Raw genomic sequence first — 24,020 nt, 5'->3', positions numbered from 1 at the left:
TGTTTTCCGGGTGCGCTTCAAGGTATTGGTTACCATCTTTAAAGCGCTCCATGGCTTAGGACCGGGCTACTTACGGGACCGTCTACTGCCGGCCTCTATCTCCCAGCGTCTGGTGCGTTCCCACAGAGAGGGACTCCTCAGGGTGCCGTCAGCCAAACAATGTCGACTGGCGGCCCCCAGGGGGAGGGCCTTCTCTGTGGGGGCTCCTACCCTGTGGAATGAGCTTCCCCCCGGGCTTCGACAACTACCTGACCTCGGGACCTTTCGCCGCAAACTTAAAACTTATTTATTCCCTTTGGCTGGACTGGCTTGATTTTAAATTTTAAATTTTTAATTTTTAATTGTGGGTTTTAAATTCTGTAATTTTTATGGGGTATAAGGTTATTTTAAATTTTTTGGCTAATTTTGAATCAGTTTTTTAAGGGTTGTTTTAATTAAGGTGTATGTTTTTGTTTGTATTTTATTTGCCTGTTCACCGCCCTGAGTCCTTCGGGAGAAGGGCGGTATACAAATTAAAATATTATTATTATTATTATTATTATTATTATTATTATTATTATTATTATTATTATTATTATTATTATTAATCAATATTCAATATTTTGATATTGAAAGAGCAATCTTTCAATATCAATTATTTCCCCCAGTTAAAATTGTAGACAGTAGTACCATTCTTGTCTATTTATTTACTTCTGGAAGCACAATTATATTCCAATTTTTTGTATTTTAATATCTTTAAAAAAGATGTGAATGGAATTAGCATGTTCTAACAAAGGGAAAATTTATAGTTGGTTCCCTTTGATACCAAAAACAGCTTTTTTTCCCCTATGGTACTTTTATTTTTGAGATGTAAAATATCAACTTTATTTTGTTTTTAAAAAGAAGTTAATGTTACAGTATAAGGCCAAGAAATAATGGCCATAGAAGGTAGCTATATTATTTGGGTATAAGTCAATATTAAATATTGAGAATCTTAATTGTGAATAAATATACAGAGAATTGTTCAATATAAACCTAACTCTGAAATAATTTATTTTAAATGTTGTACTTCCAATTCTTAGCACATGCTTTTAACAACTTTAATTTAATCTAACACTATGGTAGTTCTTTTCCAGAAAGCGAACCTTCACTTTTAGAATTTAAGCCATTCAGTTTTGGACCACTGGTTGGTGGATTTATATACAGAGGCTGCCAATCTGAAAGACTTTATGGAAGTTACATATTTGCAGACCGCAATGGGTAAATTATTTACAATTCTCATATAAAAAGTGATGTGTTATTTCTAACTTAAAAATGAAAGTGCATTATATGGTGATGATAGTTTTCTACTAATATGTATTGCCAGGATGAATTTCAGAAATCTAATTTTAAAATATTATAATGGTTCCACCCTTAATGGAAGGTTGAACTAAGATGAGGCCACTGAAGGACTTTTACTCCATTGCTTTAGAATTGCATTTTCTCCCCCATGTTCAGCCTTTATTTGAAACCATGAGGTAAACTCAACTAAATTTGATCTAAAATGTTATTGGTATATGGATGACATATAGCTTTACCTCACTTTTTGATCTATTAGTCACAGGGACATAGTATAAAAACTGAACATGTATCTGAAGGCAGTTGGGGATTAAAAAGGTAAAGATCTATAATTACTAGTAATTAAATAAACTGAAGGAAATCATGGACTGGTAAATCTTCATCTTTGATCTTCAAGATCAATTTTGGAACTTGCGGTTAATTCAGGTCTAAGTTCTTCCAATGCAGAGAGCAGAATTATTGTGTTACTTTTTACCAATAAAAATAACTGCCAGTTCTCTAAGAAAAACTACAACATTGCTTTGCATTTAGACAGAGCCATTATAATGAGCTCTACATGAAATTGCATTTGAAGATGTTCCTGAAAGTTCAGCTTCTACATAATGCAGATGTTCCCATACCAGTAGAGACTAAGTATTTGGCATATAACAATGTATTGTACTAACATATTGTGAAAGGACTCTAACAGAACTCAAATCATGACACCTAGATTGTGTGGTCTAGGTAAGGATATCATGAAAATACCATCACCCAGTAAACTATGGGCTTAGTTAGTTTGTTTTAGTCCCAATGCTCAAGATATTTACTTTGACTTCAATCAGCAGTATTAAAGATTAGTTTCTTGTTGGTGCTGTCAGTATAAATCAAACTCAGAATGAAAAAATAGTGCCGTTCTAGAAATTTCCTCTCAAAACTTATTTTATTTTTTCTGGCCACATGAGGGAATGAAATATGGAAAGAAAGGAGAAAAGTTGATAAGCAGCCATCCTCATTCAGGATACCAGAAATGTTTTAATTTTCACGCACATGCCCAAAAATGACAGAAATTGACAGCTTCTAGGATCCTTTATGGAGAAGATATATTCCTCCTATTTCACAACACTCGCATTTATATTCTACTAGGGCAGTGATGGCGAACCTTTTAGGCACAGAGTGCCCAAACCAGAAGGCCTGCATGCATTGCACACACATACATGCCTGTTGTGGCTCCAGCCCCCCCCCCCGGGCCTGGCCCCCTGCCAGAGAGTGACTCAGAGAGTGAGGGGGAAGGGCCATCAGGGTTCCCCTCTGCAGGGCCAGCCTCTCTGGCTTAGCTCCAGGAGCCAAATGCAGGCCAGGTGGAGGAAGTAACAAGGCCTCTGTCTCCTGTATCTCACCCGGCCCAGGCAATGCTCCCAGACCCAGCTGTGGACAATCAGTCCTGGTTAGATCCCAGGTTTCGTAGACAAGAGAGGCGGGAACAACAGAAGAAGGGGTGGATCAGGCCAAGAAAGTGCTGAGTCACGGATACACCCACAGGATATAAAAGCAGGAGGGGCTGCTCTACTACTTTGTGACAGACAAATCAAACTGACTGGAGAAAACTTGAGCTGAACTATTTGACTGAGCATTTGGCTTGGATTGCTGTTTTGTTCCTGACTTCCTGGTTTGCTCCGGTAACGAGCTTCTGACACGCCAGCATCCAGGAAGATAAAAGAAAACCTTGGCAGACGCTCGCTGGTTTGCTGCCAGAGTTGATAGCTGCCGTGGACTAAATTGCTGGCTAATTGAGTCATTTCACGTGCCTCCCGGACTGAGGTTGGGGGACAGAACACATGCCAGAGCACCGGAAACCTGACGACCAGCTGGCCAGCGCACATGCGCGCCTCGGAAACCCGACAACCAGCTGTGCATGGGGCAACAGCATGCATGCCCACAGAAAGGACTCTGCATGCCATCTCTGGCATGCGTGCCATAAGTTCGCCATCACAGTACTAGGACATATATATGAGTATTGACTCTACAGTATAGACCTGCACAGTTAAATATGGGTTTAGAGTATGACATACCCTTAATGCAAACAAATAGTGAGTTCTCAGTAATACTTTTATGTATTGTGCAAACATATCAATAGTGTTCTAAATCAGCAGTCACCAACTTGTGGTCCATGTACCACTGGTAGTCCATGAGAAAATTTTGGTGGTCCCCAGAAAAATTACTTGCATTTTTTATATTGCACTAAATCAGAGGTCCTGAAACTATGGCCCTTGGGACAAATACATGCAATGAATGTTTGTGTAGCTGCAGAGAGTCTTCAGGGTCTTCTTGTTTGGGTCCGAGAGGGGCAGAAATTCCAAATAGGGTTCTGCTTTAGCCTCCTGGTGCGGGGCTTTGGGCAAAGGCTGGGGGGAAGAGCCGGAGGGCCTTCTACCAGTGGATTGCATCATGGCCTAGAATTGGCTGACCATCTCAGCCCGCTGAACCTCCAGGCACCGGTACCTGGCCTTGCATTCCTTTTTTTTAATATAAAATAATTTTTATTAAACTTTATTAAACTTGCACTCCCGCTGGTCTTCCCTCTGCTTGGAAAGCCTATGCTTGTGGTCCTCAGTGAGGTGCTAATGCTGAGCCTTCTTCTCGGTCAGATCGAATTTGAACTGAGCCAGCTGTTTTGCCAATTCTTTCTCGTGGTGGCTGCTTAGCTCCAGCAACTGCTTCCTGTTGGGGCCCTAAGGAGCCCGGGCTGGCAGGCAGGCAAGGAGTAGCAGGTAGAGGCTGGCCAGGTGCCCCTCGATGTGAATGACATTGAGTTGGCCACGCCTACCCAGTCACATGACCACCTTGCCAAGCCCACCCAGCCAGTCATTAGGCAGATCATATTAGTGGTCCACAGGATTTAAAATTATGAATTTAGTGGTCCCTGAGGTCTGAAAGGTTGGTGACCCCTGATTTCAATGACATTAAAGGTCCATGTTAAAATTATAAGCATTGCTTCAACTCACACTGTTGTCCTATTCATGCTTAAAAGGTACAGATTCTCTTGAATCAAGCTCTTCTTCAAGTGATTACATGGACACCACCCACAATTTTCTCAGCAATGTTTCTTTTCTATTAATTCTTTGTTTTTCTATCCTACATCCCTGGGATTTCCTTGTTTTCTCTGAATCAAATACGAACCATATCTATCCTACCTAACTTTTATCAGGATTAGTTGAGAATTTCTAAATCTCCTATGGAATATTCATGCTTATATTAGTCCTATCAATTCTGTTGACATAACAGGACTTGCTTTAAAAGAAGCATATATGCAGTTGTGCTGTTATCACGCATTAGGAACAAATCTTTGAGCAACTCTGGTTGTATGACATCAAACTATTATAAGCTTATCAGTTGTAACTGGAGTAGAAACTTCAAAATCACTTTTAAGTATCTACCAAAATGAAATTGAATCATAAGCTTTATAGCTCAGACTTTAAACGCAATCTTCTCAAATTTGGTGCCTTCAAGATGTGTAGGGATTACAACTGCTAGAAAACCCAATCTATCATGCCAAAGAATTTGGAGAAATATGGACTCCAATTCAGATATTTAATATTTAGTTTCTACATTGATCTCAATAAAGTTAATGGAAGCATTGTGTAACCCTTCTCCTTTTATCTGTTTTATCTGTTTTTAGGAATTTCTTAACACTACAACAGAGTCCTATTACAAGACAGTGGCAAGAAAAACCATTATGTCTGGGCAACAGTGGTTCATGTCAGGGTTTCTTTGCTGGACACATTTTAGGATTTGGTGAAGATGAATTGGGTAAGACAAAAAGCAACATATTATTGTTTTATAATATATTAATTGGACTTTATCCCAGAACTATCTTATGATTATTTAATATATTTTTCTAAAATAAAGTGACACTTTAATAACCTGCCTCCACTTGTACAAATCCAGTGAAGAAGACCCAAATCATTCATAATTTTAAAACAGAAAAATAACAGTTTAATAAAATGGTAGGAGGCTGATATAGCCAATTATAAAAACTCAATTAAATAATTTTGCAAATAATAAGATCATCTGGCAACAGAAAACTTAACAGAATATAGATTTGCCCATTAACAGGACTATATAGGAAGAATACCCTTTCTCTTCTAATTGTCCTACTTCAGAGAGTAGGGTAACACTATTTTTAATTCACCATTGTTTTACCTCAGAGCTTCTAAAATGTGAGGACTGAATTCCGTTTGATTATCCAGTATGTAGTACACTTTCCAGGTATGTTAAGATTACAAACATATCACCAGCAAGAGTTATGGATGTTAAAGCCAAAGTATCTGGAGAACATCAGGTTTGAAAAAACTACTATAGATAAATATTTTGAATTGTGCTCAGAAATAGCTAATTATATAGGCAATGGAGCTATAGAAGTGTGAAAGAAGCATATTCCTAACAGTACCAATAGACATATGTTGTATTATCTACAAGCAATATTTAAAGAGAATATTATAGACAGTAATTTGGAATAGTCTGGATGAGAAGCAGGGCGCAATGGCTCAGCGGGTACAGACACTGAGCTTGTCTGCTGGAAAGCTGACAGCCTGGATTCGAGACCCAAGCATCATGCAAAGAGATGAGCTCCCATTACTTGCCGCAATGCCTGCTCACCTAGCAGTTCGAAAGCATACAAGTGGATAAATAGGTATTATTAGTGGAAAGGTAACTGTTTCATGTACATCGGCGTACAGTCATGCTGGCCACATGGCCATGGAAATGTCTTCAGACAATTGACTCCCTCAGCAAAGAAACAGAGATGAGCACTGTGCCCTAGAGTCAGACACGACTGAAAGGGATTTCCCTTACTTTTACCTTTAGATGAGAAACGTATAAAAACTATTCCACTAATTATAACTCCCTGCTCAGTGCAGGAATCCAGATAAAACCATTTTTACCAGATCTATTCAGTATAGAATCCACTAAAAATTTGATCTACCATCAGATTGAAAAGTACTTGAAAACTGGGATTCTAGACTAAAATGTTTTGAGAACTAATATATAGTATAAAACAGACCATTGTACTAAATCAAAATATGTAATCACAGCAATTACATTTTATTAATCTGGATTTAGGGTTTTGTAAATGGCATAAATACAAAGAATGTTATGATGTCTTCTCTCAGTCTTCTTGAATACCTACTTAAATCTTTTAAAGAAACTGTGATTATTGTATCTCTAAAAGCCAGCAATATACTACAGCATATCTGTTGAACATTTATTTTTTTTTACTTCTAAAAAAATTCCTATGAATAAATTTGGCTCTCCAACCATTAAATTCCCTGTTTAAATTATTAAATAATCTGTGGAAAAAATGGTAAAGAAATATGAAGCATACTTCATAATTTAGGTAACCAAATATTTTAGGAAAAATGCAAGCAACAGCGTGCACCACAGTTTTTAAGAAACTGAAGAACAAATTTGACTATTTTGTCAAAATGATTAAATGAGTTTCATGACAGCACTTCTCAGTTTGCAGAACTATGCAATGCTCACTTCATCATTTTTGTTATCTTCAGCCCATTTTCCCTACAGATCCCTCTGCCCCAATCACATTTTCTACTCTTACTTCATCAAATTATTTTATCTCAGCCTCTATTTGCAGTTTTAAAAATGAAGATATACATTGATGCAATAGTCAATTTATTTAATCCCTTCTACAGAATAATATCTGTAACATTGTACTTTTCATCATACTGCATATGTTGCTTGATATTTTTAGTCAATGCCAATATTTATTTATTTATTGTGCTTCATTGACAGGTGAGATTTACCTCTTAGCAAGCAGTAAAAGCATGACACAATCACATAATGGAAAACTCTACAAAATCATTGATCCCAAAAGGTAAGAAATGAATATGATAAGATGTAAATCTAAAAAAATAAATAATAAAACCAAGAGCCAGTTTGTTACAGTGGTTAAGGCATCAGGCTAGAAACCAGGAGGCTGTGAGTTCTAGTCCCACATGAGACATGAAAGCCAACTGGGTGACCTTGGGCTAGTCACTCTCTTTCAGCCCAACCCATCTCATAGAGTTGTTGTGAGGAAATTAGGAGAAAGGAGCATTAGGTATATTTGGCACCTTGAGATATTTATAAAATAATAAAGATGGGATAAAAATAAATTAAAAAGTGGAATTTTTGTTCTACATCAGCAGGTTGCAATATAAAATTTTGTATATGGAGCAGGTGAATGGAAAAAAGGAGCTGCTAGTGGTTCCCATGATCAGGTAGACAGGGTGAACCCTGGCACCAGTTTGTCTTGCATGGCAGGGATATCCCTTCTGTGTTGCTTCTCTGGGCATGTTAGCACTGTTCTAAGGAGTGGCCCAGTTCCAGGGCACTGAGGAGTACTGCCCAGGCTAATTGATTAATGAGAATACATATTGACTGGCTATAGCAGCGGTTCTCAACCTGTGGGTCACGACCCTGTTAGGGGTCGAATGACGATTTGCCAGGGGTCGCCTAAGACCATCAGAAATATGGGAAGTATACTTGCGAGTCGAAGAATCCTGCTCCAATGGTTGACTCCACAAGCCAGCTGCAGGCTCTTCAAATTGCTAGCTGAATTCAGCTTCAGGCGCGATGAATTAAAAAAGAGAGAAATCTTTGCTCTGATTTCTCCCTCTCAAGCCAACTGCAATCACTCCCAATCGCTAGCCTAATCTGGCTTCAGGTGCAATAAACTTAATAGGGGAGGAGTCTCCGCTTTAATGCTTCTGTCCTCATGGCAATCGCAAGCAGTTCAGATCGCTAGCTAATACGGCTTCAGGAGTGATAAATTCAAAAAAACAGTTTGCCGCTTTCCCCCCCCTTCTCCGGCTGCTGAAGCGTGCTGAGATCCTCAGGGGTCGCCACATCGTGGGGAATTGTATTAAAGGGGTCACAGCACTATAAAGGTTGAGAACCACTGGGCTATAGGCAGGAGCAGTAATTGCTGGAGTAAATGGAGTACCCATGCTGCCTGCAAGGGTACATCAAGCCAAAACAGGCAGTTAAACTATTAGGACTTTGTTAGATAAGTGGATGCTGTCTTCCCACCAGTATTCCAGCTCAGTGACATACAAATGAAATAATTGGTTGCGAGAATTGGGTATGCTTAGTCTAGATAAAAGGACAAGGGGTGACATGATAGCAGTATACCAGTATTTGAGGGGCTGCCACAAAGAAAAGGAGGTCAAATTATTCTCTAAAGCACTAGAAAGCAAGACAAGAAACAATGGATGGAAACTAATCAAGGAGAATAACAACCTAGAATTAAGGAGAAACTTCCTAACAGTGAGGACAATAACCACTGGAACAGCTTGCCTTCAGAGGTTGTAGGTACTTTATCACTGGAGGTTTTTAAGAAAAGGTTGGGCAGCCACCTATCTGAAATAGAATAAGGTTGGACTAGAAAACCTCCAAGGTACCTTCCAGCTCTATTCTGATTGAAATGTTACAATGGGCTGTTGTCTATTTATGCAGCACCCTATTTGAATATATTTTCTATCGAAAGCAACATAGAGCAACTCATACAATTAAATTAATATTTGCACACAACTTTCCCAGTATATTGAATATTGTAAGCAACTTTTCTAATACATATTTTTTTAAAAAATGCTACACCATATACATATGTATTTGTATGTGTGTCGTTTTGTATAGATGCTTCTACATGTTTTAAATACGTGTTTAAGTTTTTCATGAAAATATTCATGAAAAGTTTCTCTTTTTAAGAAAATAGGACAAGATCTAGTATGAATGATTGAAACTAAATTTATAGAAATATATATTGTAAGATCTGCAAGAATTGACAGAGGTGTAGGGAAGGTGATCCTGGAGCATTTGCTTGAGGTAGGGGAAAAATAATAGTTTAATTTTAAACTATAAATTAAATAACATTGCATGCCACAGAAAAAGTTCTAATGATTTGTTTGAAACAACATGTTATTAATTAAGAAGCAGATGTTACTGCCAATCATGCTCTTCTATTTGTTTTGTTTATTAAAGATTTCTAGTGAAAGTATTTTTATAAAACAAATACTACTCCACTTCACTGAGATTGTTTAGTCTGTTGGTGTGTGGATTTAGGTGAATTTTACACCTTTAATCCACTATTAGTTTCTGATTACAAAGAAGCTGTTTGTTTGACCTTGGATTTGTGCTCTTGTTACCCCACCGTTTAGAATGGCCTGAAACTGGTATAAAGGCCAGACCTCTCAAAGCAAAACTCTCTGTTCGCTATTTAATGTGTGGCCTTTCTGTCTGGAATAAGACCAGTGGCGGACAATGCTATAACATAGGACAGCAAATACTTTGAAATACATATGAAATGAAACTGATGAGGAAAGGATGTTTTATAGGGTTACCATTTTTTAAAATGTTTACATGAGCATAAAATAACACTTAAAGCCTTATTAACATTCTCGATGCAACTTTCAAATGATGAGTCTCAAAAAGTATACCAAAAAAGAATAATAATAATAATAATATATAGTTAGAGGAACCCCTTTTTTCCTACACACATCCCAAGTTCTATTGTCTCATGAAAATGCAAGCTTCTGAATCTATGGAAATATATTCCTGGATTTTCTGGACAGTTTGCATGAATTACATGTTTGCAGCAGAATCTCATAGCAATTGTTGAAAGTAAAAACTTGAATGATGGATCTCTTCTTGTTTGATAGTGGTGGTAGTATTTCAAGGGTAATGCATGTAAAGCCAAACCTTTCTGTATACCAAACATCAAAATGAGTTATGGAAAGGGATTATTACACTGAATTAAAACATTTTTCCAATATCATAGAAATATACCAAGTATTGATTTCTCGAACCAGTATAATAAACATTCTGATTAGCTAATAATTTTTTCTAGGATAGCATTGCATTGTCCTAGGGCATTTGGTTGGAGGAATATAATGCTTGTGGGGAAAAATAATTAATAATAGTCATGGCACTCATTGATAACATCAATGATGGTTTAATTACTGGTGGTAATATTTTTCTAGATGAATGAAAACAGGATTGATTTTTTTAAATGGTTTCCAAAGGAATATTCAATAGATCAGTTTTTTTAAAATTCTTATCAAAAATTTGATTTTAAATGTACCATATGTAGTATATTCAAGTAGAAGACTACCTGTGGATAAGTCAAACCCAATTTGGGGAGTATATTTTGGCACCTAAAATTGTCAGCTTATCTGCAAGTACAGTATATATATGCTTAACTTGAGAGTTCTAGACTTTCCCAGTTAACTTGAGGAATGAATGAATGAATGAATAATCATTTGTTATCCCAAAGCAGCCTTTCCCAACTGGAATTTTCCAAATATGTTAAAGTATAACTCCCAAAATTCTTAGCCAGCATGCCCATCTGAAAAGCATGCCCTACACCTTTAAAGCAATAGAATAACATACATTTCAGGTACCTGGTAATAGCAAGATATTTTCCCTTATTTAGTGTTCATACCTGCATGTAGTCTCTATAGATAGTAGGCAAATTAACATTGTTAGGCTACCTAAAATAAAAAGATGTTTCTTAAATTAAGAAGGCCACTGGTATAAGGATATATTAGCTTTATTTTTATGTGTAGACGGATTTTTGAAGTATTTTAAGAAAGCTGCCAACTCTAACTAAGATGTAGGGAACCTACCGCTTTCCAATTGCTATAATTTCCAGCATTCCAAAAAACATAAACACCACACATTCCACACCCTGCCTTTCCTTTTTTTTCCCTCTCTCCTTACTTTTATTTAAAGCTTTATTTGCTCTTTCATTCCTTTCCTCTTAAGAAGGCACATTTCCTGTTTAAATTTTTTAAATAATATTTGGTTAGGTATTAACTATATTTTGTCCATTTCATTTAGCAATATTTCTGCAGGGATAGCACATGGATGTTATAATGCTTCAAAATTATTTAAAAGTTCCTTTTTTTGGAGTATGGTTTTTTTAAGTTGTCCTATTAAACATAATTACTCAGATTTGTTTAAATTTACCAAGCATTGTCTTTCCAACAAACACCTGGCTTGTCTCGCAAAGAGAAAATTGAAGAAAGGCAGAAGAATATCAGACTTAATACTGATCATTAACGTGAAAGGTCTTATTGAGACTAGCAGAAATATTGGCTGAAATGATCATGTAATGCTGAAGTTATTGTTTTTAAATTAAACTAAAACAGAACATGCATCTTTGATTTTTGAAAAAAGTGAATCTTATTCATAGCAATGGTAAGCAAGATTCTATAGCAGAGAAAGTTAGTGGGAGAAATTGCTCAGTTCATGTAAATAATTCCAATGAGGGGGAAAAAGCAAGAAGGCAACAGAAGACGCCCATATAGCTATTTAAATCTTAGTAAAGTTCTGAAAACAAGAAAGAAAATATGCATGGAATGGAAAAATTGCCAAGTCCCAAAGGAAAAACGTAAACAGTAACTTAAAACTCTAGAGTTGGTGTCAGAAAGCAAAAGCTCAGAATGATCTGATGTTAATAAACCTTAAAATATGTTCAAAGAATAAGACAAGATATTATATCAGCTGTTCAGTGAAGAAGGCAAAGCAGTAAAGGTAACAAAGGAAACAGAACAATCCAACTTCTTTCTTAAAAAAGGCAAGAAAGCATGCGTTGCTCCAGGAAACTATCATGGGAAGGATGAAAGAGCAGAACTGAAGATGAAGACTGATAGAAATACGGTTTTGGAATAGACCAGGACCAAATGAATTTTTTCTAGTAAACAGAAGTGGCTAATGGGCTGGCAGAATGTTTAAATATTATGGCTAAGAAATGCTGGAGGACAAATTAAATGTTAAATGATTAGAGGACAAAAAATGTTCCTATCTTCATAACCTCAGACCAATAACTCTTAGAGTGGTTAGAATTCAGGAGCAAACCATAAAGAGACTTGGAACTTAGGTTGACTGCAAACTGAAGTCACCAGTGTGATATAGGTGGGGGAAAATCAAACACAATTTTAAACTACACTAAGGGAATATGATTTCCAAATCATTGGGTGTAATTGTTCCACTTTATTTTCCATTAGTCAGACTCCATTTCAACTATTGTGCCCAGATCTAGCCACTCTATTTTATGAAGGATACATATAAGCTGGAACTGATTGTTCAGAATGAGTTTGGTTGTATTAAGAGAAATGGAAGTGACACAGAGTATTTAGTTTTGAGCAGGCTAAACAGAAGATGGGGTACATTAGGACACTTTATTTATTTATTTATTTATTTATTTATTTATTTATTTATTTATTTATTTATTTATTTATTTGTCACAAGAGTATATGTAAGCATAAGCATGAAATAACTATACGATATATAAGCATATATATAAGCATAAGTATAAAAAAAACTATACGAATTGGATACAATCAAAGGGGACATTGGGACAGGAACGGTAGGCACGTTGGTGCTCTTATGCACGCCCCTTACAGACCTCTTAGGAATGGGGTGAGGTCAATAGTAGATAGTTTTTGGTTAAAGCTTTGGGGATTTTGGGAAGAGACCACAGAGTCAGGTAGTGCATTCCAGGCATTAACAACTCTGTTACTGAAGTCATATTTTCTGCAATCAAGATTGGAGCGGTTCACATTAAGCTTAAATCTATTGTGTGCTCGTGTAATGTTGCGATTGAAGCTGAAGTAGTCTTCAACAGGAAGGACATTGTAACAGATTATTCTATGAGTTAAACTCAGGTCATATCGAAGGCGGCGGAGTTCTAAATTTTCTAAACCCAGTATTTCTAGTCTGGTGGCATAAGGTATTTTGTTGTATTCAGAGGAGTGGAGAACTCTTCTTGTAAAATATTTCTGGACACGCTCAATTGTATTAATGTCTGAAATGAGGTATGGGTTCCAGACAGGCGAGCTGTATTCAAGAATTGGTCTAGCAAATGTTTTATATGCTCTGGTTAGTAGTGTAATGTTTCTGGAGAAGAAGCTACGCAAGATTAAGTTTACAACTCTTAAAGCCTTTTTTGCGATGTAGTTGCAGTGGGCTTTGGCACTTAGATCATTTGATATGAAAACTCCAAGGTCCTTAACGGGGTGGGGGTCATCTATAAGGTAATGTCCATCGAGTTTGTATTTAGTGTTCTGATTCTTTTTTCCAATGTGTAATACAGAGCATTTGCTGGTTGAGATTTGGAGTTGCCAAATTTTTGACCATTCCGACACAAAGTCAAGGTCTTTTTGAAGGGTAGCCGTATTGTTGGCAGTGTTAAATAGTTTAACATCATCAGTGAAGAGAACACAATTACTTATAATATGGTCACAGAGGTCATTAATGTATAATATGAACACTGCCTTGGGGGACACCGCTATTTACAGGAGCGGGATTTGATAGGGCACTGCCTATTTTGACCACTTGTTGTCTGTTTGACAGGAACGTTGTTATCCAATTATGGAGAGGTCCGGAGATGCCGTAGGATTTTAGTTTTAGGAGAAGTTTGACATGTACCACTGAGTCAAAAGCTTTACAGAAGTCTATGTAAATTGCATCTATTGCTTTGCCTTGATCAAGATTTGTAGTCCATATGTTTTTGCAGTGAAGAAGTTGTAAATTACAGGATAAGTTTTTTCTGAAACCAAATTGTTTATTAGAGAGTAGGTTGTTTGTTTCCAGGTGGAGGGTAATGAATTGGTTGATGATTGATTCCATTACTTTGCAGGTGACGCAGCATAAAGAAATTGGTCTGTAATTTTCAACTAGGCTTGGGTCTCCTTTTTTGAAGACAGGGATGACCATGGCTTGTGACCATAGTTTGGGAAGCTTGAAAGGATGTCACAAAGAAGGTCAAGAGTTGTCCACCATCATTTAAAAGCGCAAGACACAAAATTCATTTCAGTTATAGTTATACAGATTCTGATTTAATATTAGAAAAAAATCATAGCAATAAAATTAATATGACAATGAAAACAATAACCCAAAAGAGTGGTTTCCTGAATTTGTTCAAGTAAAGATTAGACAGCCATCTCTCATGGACACTTTAAACTTGATTCTTACAGATATCAAAGGATTTGACTTGACCTGTAGCCCAATTCAAATTTATGAATATAAATAATAGATAAGATAAAATATTAAGGTATATTAAAATATATGTTAATCTTTTATTTTACTTATTAGAGAATCATATATTCATAAATTAATGCAAAAGCTATACAGAAAGGCAATTAAAAAAAGAAACCCATCCAGGTGGATTAGGTGATTCCTTTCAACAAAAATATAAATAATCCTTGAAGTCAGCTGCAATTCTTCAGTATATTTTAGCTTTAAGGAAATGATAATTGATAGGCATGCTTGCCTAATTATATGCACTGAAATTTTTTCACAATAAATCTCCTTGAATATATAAGCTCAAAATTAGCTTCAGAGCAACAGTCCATTTCCATCCCTCCTCCCCTAAATGTTCCATTCTTCTTGCATAGACTGCTCTGTGGCCTTCCCTTTATAAGGCAAAAATACCTATCTGTTTATATCTTCCTATTTTCTGATGTGTGCAAGGAAATCCTGCGTCTGCTGTCATAAAGTATGTAATATATAATTGAGCAACTTTAGCTCCACCAGCCAGTTCTTTCCTGATTCATCCGTCAAAGTGCAGCGCAAGTGGCCCCCTAAATTGATAAATTCCCACAGTGCCTGTTGACCCAGCTGCCAAGGCCTCATCCAGCAGGTGTTGTTTTTATGACCACCCTGACAGTAATACAAACTGTTTAGCAGTTGCATTGACCTCACAGCTATTAACACTGATACAGACTTCATCTGTATAGCTAGTTTTCAAATATGACAGAATTGCTTAAAGACTAGAGGTCATGAACAAGTATACCATATAAGAATAAATTTGATATGCTGCTGAGCTTTAAAAAAAAATCCAAAAGCTGGAAAGGTTCTTTTCCTTACTTCCCACTTCATTCCCTTGCAGTAAATCAAGTAATGAGCACTTGGCAAACTTCCCAGTAAGAAAGCAAATGTACTGAAAAATACCTGAAAGAGGGCTGTATTTATTCTGAGAAAAGTAGATGTTTTTCTATGTTCCGCTGGTGATTCTATACCATAACATATTCCCATTGTTATAATTTGAAGATGGAAAATTTTTCTTCTCGCCACCAGGATAACTAGGATCATGATCATTTTAATGAAGTTGCTTCTGATAAGGGACAGATGAAATTAGATTTAAAGCAGTCTTGTTCTAATAAATGCCCTTCAAATATCCTGGCATTACATATATTTGTTGCCAGAGATCCAGGAATTTGTAGTTCTAGCACAGGGGTGTCAAACTTGTGGCGTCACATGACGTATCAGAACTCCCCCCCTTCGCTAAACTGGATGTGGACGTGGCCAGCACGTGACACAACCGGCCCTGTTCTAGCATAACAAATGCCCATAAGGTGTTTCAGCTAACTCTTCATGCAATAATTATGTGGTCTCCAATATTTTTGGCTCAAGGTTGACTCAGCCTTCCATCCTTCCGAGGTTGGTACAATGAGGACCCAGATTGTTGGTGGCAATATGCTGACTCTGTAAACCCTTTAGAGAGGGCATAAAGCGGTATATAAATCTAAGTGCTATTGCTATTTTGTATCTATAATATTCAAATATAAAAGTTTCTGTTTAACTCTGGCTACATTGCATAGTTACCTAACATTCCAAATCTAGACTATACCATTGAGAAGCACATTTGAAAGGCATTCATGAAGACTAAGACAGATGGTCACTTATGAGCTAATCACATTGAGGACTGAGAATGAATTAAAGCACAATTAAAAGCATGCATGAGTAAAGTGTGCCATGTGAATACAATCACGTAAGTGTTCTTATGTGAACTCCCTGTATGTGATTGTCAATATGAATTTGGAATACACCTTCATATGCGTATCATTTTTTAAAATAATTATTGCTGTTTTACATACAGTTTAAAAGGTGCCACATTGGCTTAACTAATATTTAGACGACTCCTAATTTTGAACAGTGTTTGTTGACAAAATAAGTTTTTTAGCATTTTTAAAAATATTCTTTGCTGGCTATAGTAGCAATGTTTGTTAAATAGCACACTGGATTATCATAATGAAAATTAAAATATCCATTTCTTGCATTTTCCAAAAATACTGTTTCATGGTCCATTTTAAACAGCTTTAGTTTTGGAGAATAAAAATGAAGACTGCAAAAATGAAGATATATGTAAATTGTTTATCTTTGATCCTGACATTTACATAGGTTCATTGCCTGTATTTTTTTCCATAGGCCTTTAGTTCCAGAAGAATGTAAAAGAACAGCATTTCCTGCCCAGATATTGACATCTGAATGCTCAAGGCATTGCCAAAATGGGCATTGTACTCCCACTGGAAAATGTTGTTGTAATCAAGGCTGGGAAGGTGAATTCTGCCGAACTGGTGAGTATTCTGTTCTTAGTAATTGCTGAACATAACAAGCCAATAACAAATTTCTGACATTCTTTTTTTTTTAAAATATTTAAAAATTAAATATAAATAAAAATTTATACTACTTTTAAATCTCATCATTAAAAATAATTAATAGTAAGAAAATGTCTAGAGGAAGAGACTAGAAAACCTGATTTATGAATTCAGAATTCATTTAGTAACATTCATAGATGCAGTGCACAAGGCAAATATTGCGCTTAAGATTTCACCCTAACAAGATGTTCAAAAATGACATTCTTAGATAATTCAACCCAGTTTTAAATCCAAAATGTCTACTCAGAAATGTTCCATTGGACTCAACATGGCTGACTCCCCATGAGTACATATAAGTCTGTAGCCTAAATTTCCAAATTGTGTGCCTTGCACCAGGGATGAAATGCTCCCAATTTGGACCGGATCACCTGATCCAGTAGCAATGGCGGCGGGTGGTTCAGAGAACCAGTAGCAAAAATCCCTGCCCCTCCCATGCCCAGCTGAGCCGCGCGATTATCAGAGGTTTTTTTTTTTACTTTTAAAAATATATTTTCTTTTAAAAGCATTTCAATTTTTTTTTTTACTTTTTAAAACTAAAAAAAAAAAGCCTCTGATGATCGCGCGGCTCAGCTGGGATCATCAGAGGCTTTTAAAAGCATTTTTTCTACAACCTCTTCATCCGAAGAGGTTGTAAAAAAATGCTTTTAAAAGGCTCCTCTGACGATCTCAGCTGAGTTGCCTGATCATCAGAGACTTTTTTTCTTTTAAAGGCAAAAAAAATGCTTTTAAAAGAAAAGCCTCTGACAATCAGGCAACTCAGCTGGGATCGTCAGATGAGCCTTTTAAAAGCATTTTTTACAACCTCTTCAGACGAAGAGGTAGTAGAAAAAATGCTTTTAAAAGAAAAAAAAAGTTGGCCATGCATTACAGATCACATTACCCTCCCTACCAAGCCATGCGCCACAGAACAGTGGTAACAAATTTTATATTTCACCACTGCCTTGCACTTTCCATACTGGCTGAAATCCTAGGAGCTGCAGGTCTTGTTTCATCTGGAAGGCACCAGATTATAAATGTTGAAGTATGGGAATACATTCAACAATCTCTGAACAGACGTGTATAATATTCACTCACAAGAGTTTCTGTGACTACTAATCCTCTGTAAAGAACTTAAAGCCCGTATTGAAAGAAAATTAAACACCTTGTTTAAATATTTAATTGCCATTTTTAAAACTTAATTTTAGAATGAATAAATGATCATCATTGGAGTTGCTTGCAGATCAAGACATTTTCTGCACAGAAAAAGGAAATTGAATTGTGTATGTTTCACATCAGATAAGCAGAACATGTAGAATTAGTTTTAAACATTAAGATATATTTTTCATTGCAACCAAATTTGTGCGTTGTTCAAAATATTGTCCGAAATAACTTCATACCACCCTTATGATAATGATATTGTTGCCTTTGCATATTTTGCTTCAAATACTAACAGACGATTTCAACACTTAACTTTTTCTTTTTACAGCAAAGTGTGATCCAGTCTGTCGACATGGTGGTGTCTGCATACGACCAAATAAATGCTTGTGTAAAAAAGGATACCTTGGTTCTCAATGTGAACAAATGGACAGAAACATCCGAAGAGTGACAAGGGCAGGTATTTTTGATCAGATCATAGACATGACATCTTATTTGCTGGATCTAACTAGCTACATTGTATAGTTTCTGGGACTATTTAGAGACACTACGTTTTCAATGGGCATTTATTTTTGAATCTTCTCTTTCCTTTTATTTGTAAAGACTGTTTTCCTGCTTTGAAACTCCAGTGATTCCTTTGGATTTGTAAATCTGTCTTTATTTTCAGAAATGTACCCATTTCACTTACAAATATCTGATTGCATAATTAGTGGAACATTAACATTACATTTTTCAGGTGGAATAATTTACATGGAAATTCCACTGGAAGCAACAGAAAATATCATTGATGTCACTATGAATTATTTGATGTACTACCAATGTTAAGTCTATAATTATTTTATTATTGCAATCAGAAAGGAGTTCTGAAATTTTGGACATAATTAGAAAAAAAGAAAAAGTACAAAAAATGACAAATGGATTTAGTTGACCACTTTTCATCCAATATTACACATGGCCATTTTTTCTCCCATTAAAAACTTTTTTTTAATGGTTAAGAAAGCTAATATAGCAAGAGCTACAGGTAGTCCTTGCTTAATAACCACAACTGGGGCAAGCAAATTAGTCGTTAAGCAAAGCAAACCCATGACTGTGCTTCAAAGTTTTTCTTTGCTTTACTGACCTGTGAAGGTCATAAATATGAGGATCGGTTGTAAGTTACTTTTTCTTCACCATTGTAACTGCAAATAGTAGCTAAATGAGGTACTGTAATTGTTAAACAAGGATTGTGTTGCAATTGTTCAAATGACTAGAAAAATCACTGTTACTTTGTGAAAAACATGGCCATATGAATCTACTTTTCCCACTCTAAGCTCTATTTCACAACTCCTTCATGCATTCTTATATAGGCAGTTCATTATAAGTTTGTAATCTTCACCTCTATCATTGTAACAGAATGTTATGCACTTAACTGCTTTACCTAACATAGATGCAAGTCTGACTGTCACAGCTTGATTTCCACACTGTTTTAATTTTTTTAACAATTAAATTATATCCATATATTTTAAAAACAATAATTCTAAAAGGTCTGCTTTTTATTGAATATCTTATTTAATAATGGGCACTGGGTTTGTTTTACATATTTATATGATTTTATTTTATTTTATTTTTTATAATATAGATATCACCTAGATGAACAGCATTGTAAAATACTAAAGTTATATGTTCCTTCACCTTAATTGGAGAGTACAAGAGCAAGCACACTCTTTAATGTATTGTGGACTAATATAGACCTATATTATGATGTCATTCTTTGTTTATAATCCACAAAGCAGTAGTACCAATTAATTGGTCGTTTTAAATACTGATAAAATACTTGCCACTATATCAGGACTTGCCCTCTACATATGTTATTATAAAATTCACACTAAATAAAACCTTGCCAATGACTGGTCACTTTAACTAAAAAAAAAAACGTTTGTGTAAGAGAACATGTATAAAAACATCAAAAAATATTATTGCCAAATATGGTTTAAAATGTAAATGCTTCTTGGAGAATAAACAGAATATTGTTTCATTTTTGTAAATGTATCAATAAACTTGGTGTACATGCTGTATTCATAATTGTTAATGTTTTGATTGATATTTTCTCGGAATTTTAAATATTTCTGTGATACTTGGGACAAGTCAGGGTAGTTCATTCTTGCAGCAGATATGAATTTCTCTTTGTGCTATTGTTTTTACAGAGAAGTCTTCTCATACTGAGAAAAGGAATGAATAAGTGTGTTCTTCATATCACAATTCATAAAACATCTGTTCCTATTCCAGTGCTATGCAAAGATGTTAAGGAATACATTGCTTGAATGTGGCTTCAGTAGACAAAGAAGGCCTACAGGCTGAAATAAAAATATTTATTATATTTTAATAATAAATTTGTACACAGAGTACATAAGGTAGACTGTTCATCAAATATTTTTGCTTAAGCAAGAGCAGAAGAAAATGAGTCTTACCATCCACTTTGGGTTTCAAGTAACTTCCTGACAAATCGAAATTGGTTAAGTGCTTAATTAAGTCCTAAGTAAATAAGGAACTGTATTTAAAAATATGCATAATTATTATAGTAAATAATTATAGAGCTGTGGTGGCACAGTGGTTAGAATGTAATATTGCGGGCTGACTTATCACTACCAAGCCTTCCATTCCTTCAAGGGCTGTAGAGCACTATGAAGCGGTATATAAGTCTAAGTGCTATTGCTATTATTACATGTTGTAGATCAATTTACGCTCTGTTCAGAGAAGGTTCAGGATTAAATGAGCATGGAAACTAAATTACTCTCTTACTCCAGGAAAGAGCATTTTATTCCAATCATACAAGCACCTTATTGGCTAGGTAGTGTGACAGTTCTTGTGATGAACCTTGCAAGTACCTGCATCTGTACCATATATCTCCAAAAAAATAACCCACCTTGAAAAGAAGCCCTATCACGTTTTTGAGCACATGTGATCAAATTAAGCCCATAAAATTAGCCCTAATTAAGACCCATCCCACAGGGGGTGGGGCAAGACACACAGGTAAAAAATAAGGTAGGGTGGGGATGGGGGAGTGGAGTTGCCCTACTTACCAGGCCTTGCACACCTTGACACCTGGGTCACCGCCTTCTTGCTTCCACTTGCATGCATTGCCCTGGCCTCCATTTTGCCTTCAGATGCCTGCTGGAAGGTATCTAAAGGTGAAACAGAGGCCGGGACAATGAGTGCGAGTGGTGGCAAGCAGCTGCAGAAATGGGCCAGCAGCAGGCTCCTGCTGGGCGGGGCTATCAGTGCCACTGCCGCGAGGTGAGTCAATAATTAGAACCCTCCAAAAAAAAGGCCTAGCCGATTTTTGGGGGGGTCAAAAGAAAATAAGACCCGAACTTCTTTTGGGAGAAAAACTAGTAGTTTGATAGCGACTCTTTTATCTTCATTGCTTTTTCTTTTATTGTCTTTTTACTGAATTGGATCACAAAAAGTTTTATCATTAAAACATGCCCCAGGAAGTATACATGTACATCAGGATTTATTATCCAATCTTCCTTTGTTCAATATGGCATTGATACTAACAGAATCTGAGCTTCTAGGGCCATGATGGCGAACCTATGGCACACGTGCCAGATGTGGCACACAGTGTCCTCTCTGTGGACATGCGCACAGTCGCCCAAGCCCAGCTCCAATCGTGTTTCTCCATCGCGTTTCACTCAATCAATTCCAACTTCTTGCAAAAGAAAAAGATCTCACGAAGTTGGAATTGACTGAGTGAACGTTTTCACTTGCACACTTCACAAAGGGAGAGATGGGTTCCCTTTCTCCTGAAGCCCATTATGACATGGAGCTATAATGCAACCCTGTGTCAGCTCAGAAAAAAAAAACTGGCTTTTCCTGCAGGGCTGCCTGTGTTGGGATGCCCCGCCTCCCCGTAGCCAGCTGAGCGTGGGCGCACTGCTCCTGGACTTGTCGGCCTTCAGACATCATTCCCACCATCCAGGACCAATTCAGGGGTTCCTTTCACCCCCGTGGGGGGGGAGAGAGAAAAAGAGGGAGGCAGAGAAAGAGAGAGGGAGGGAAAGAGAGAGAGAAATAGAGAGAGCGGGAGAGAGAGAGAGAGAGAGAAGGAAAGAGAAATGATATTACAAAAGATTTTTTTTATTGTTGCTAAGCGTAATATTTCAAAAGCAGAAAAAAAATGAAGCGGCATAAAAGTGCATTTATCATGTTTTTCTTAGAACAATTAGCTGAACTCTGCATTATTTATCATTATTTTAGGTAGTAAAATCTCATTATTCAGGTTAAATTGCCATGTTGGCACTTTCTGATAAATAAATGGGTTTTGAGTTGCAGTTTGGGCACGCCGTCTCTAAAAGGCTTGCCATCACTGTTCTAGGGAAAGAGGCAGCTGCCTAGTTCTGTCAGTGCTGACAGTTTCTATACATGCATTTTGTAGCTTTGCCAGAATAAAAATAAGAATTTACAATTTTAAGAAATTGAGCCCTTGTGGAGAACGAAAGGAGAGTTATTCTAAGTTTACACAATTTCATCCATTTTTAAGAAAATAATGTATGTTCTTACACTACTAAAACAGTTTAAAGAATGAAAAGTTTATTGCAGTAATGAGATACCCAGAAATCATTGTTTGAAGATTAAAATATTGAAACAAGTAAAAATATAGTATCAAGGTACACCTAGGAACTCAAAAATATAGAATAAACAGAATCAGTCATTTGCAACTGCCATAAAAAATAATAAATAATATCTAGTTGTACTGTTTGTATGGTAATAGTATAATGTCCATTTTGTGACACCAAACTGGTGTAACAATTAGTAAAATGTACAATTGGGATAAAGACACTAAATCTGAATGTCTAAGTAGGCATTCTATCTAATGAAAACAGATTGTCGTCTGCTAGGTTCCTGGGAATATATAGTTTACTATGCAATCTCATTCATCTGCAACAACTGGAGATTTGAGTCAAAATGATGAAATGAGTATGATCTGTGACAAGCTCAGCCATTATGTGCTTGTATGCAAACCACAACATGCAGAAAGAGACAGAATTTATATTGTAACCTGGTGTATATTTCATAATTTGTCTATAATTCCTGCACATTTTCAAAAAGAAAAGATAGAAAAATCATTACAACATGTATTTTATTTATTTATGACTATTCAGAATAAGAAACTACAGTACTTTGTTTTTACTGAACAGCCTTCTGCGTGCTGATCTAACAGGAATACAGTTTTCAGAATTCTCTATTAGCCTTGTTAAAATTGCAACATATCTAGAAACAATAGTTTGTGAAAGGATGTTTTTCAAATATTAATAGATCACATATTTCAATTGCCTAAGCTGTTAATGATGGAATGAGGTAGAAGATTTAATAAGAATGGATTGTGGCAAACACATAGAACTAAATTAAATGTTACTTCCCCCTTCTTTTACTCACTAAAATAGGGTGGAGCAATTGTTTATAGCAGTGATGGCTATAACAGCTTTTGCTGTTGCGTGCCAAAAGCGGGGGGAGCGCAGGGGGTCGCATATATGTGTTCCCACACCCATATTTCAGTGCTGCCCCCCCCACATATGCCTGTGCAACCCCTCTGTGGTCCCTCCACTTTTGGCACATAATGGCATGGTGGTCACGGTATGCCCGTTTTTCGCCCTCCCCAGGCTCCAGAGGCTTTCTAGTAGCAAAAATGGCCTTTTCCACCCCACCCGAAGGCCCTCTGGAGGCCCTCTGGAGGCCGGAAACGGCCCATTTCCCAACTTCCAATGGGCCCGGAAGGCCTGAAAATCAGCTGGCCAGCACGCGCAAATGAACTGGAGCTGAGCTACGGCAATGCTCGTGTGCCCACAGATATGCCATAGATTCACCATCACAGGTTTTAGGATGGGTTGCATGATTTTATTTTTATTTTTTCGCACAAAGTTTGTATTGGGCACATTGGAGAGGTCAATCTTACAATGGTAGTGGGATTTGGGGATAATTTTTAAGTTTATGGATATTTAATGATACAACCTATGACATAATAAATTTGCAAATAAAGAAAAATTGGCAGCCAAATATAATCTCTGGCTCACAGCTATCTAAACTTTCCTGCCTGCTCTATATTTATTATGCAATATA

General features: G+C 36.5%; 1 protein-coding gene across 3 annotated transcripts in view; it reads left to right on the top strand.

The window, feature by feature from the left end:
* Positions 1 to 19,978, top strand: part of HHIP (hedgehog interacting protein) — an 85,498-nt gene extending 65,520 nt beyond the window's left edge. The window contains exons 9-14 of one of the 3 annotated variants that reach the window (XM_058193173.1): positions 1,116 to 1,239; positions 4,973 to 5,103; positions 7,102 to 7,183; positions 16,561 to 16,709; positions 18,256 to 18,380; positions 19,543 to 19,978. In XM_058193173.1, the coding sequence (XP_058049156.1) occupies positions 1,116 to 1,239; positions 4,973 to 5,103; positions 7,102 to 7,183; positions 16,561 to 16,709; positions 18,256 to 18,380; positions 19,543 to 19,557 (626 nt within the window). In that variant the 3' untranslated portion in view covers positions 19,558 to 19,978. Of the gene's footprint in view, positions 1 to 1,115; positions 1,240 to 4,972; positions 5,104 to 7,101; positions 7,184 to 16,560; positions 16,710 to 18,255 lie in introns of all 3 variants that reach the window. The other 2 variants (XM_058193172.1, XM_058193170.1) reach the window with 2 other exon arrangements.
* Positions 19,979 to 24,020: the final 4,042 nt, after the last annotated feature.

The sequence above is a fragment of the Ahaetulla prasina genome, chromosome 8 (assembly GCF_028640845.1).
Source record: "Ahaetulla prasina isolate Xishuangbanna chromosome 8, ASM2864084v1, whole genome shotgun sequence".
NCBI classification, from domain to species: Eukaryota; Metazoa; Chordata; class Lepidosauria; order Squamata; family Colubridae; genus Ahaetulla; species Ahaetulla prasina.
The sequence above is the reverse complement of the archived record's forward strand: the minus strand, read 5'-3'. Positions and strand labels throughout refer to the sequence as shown.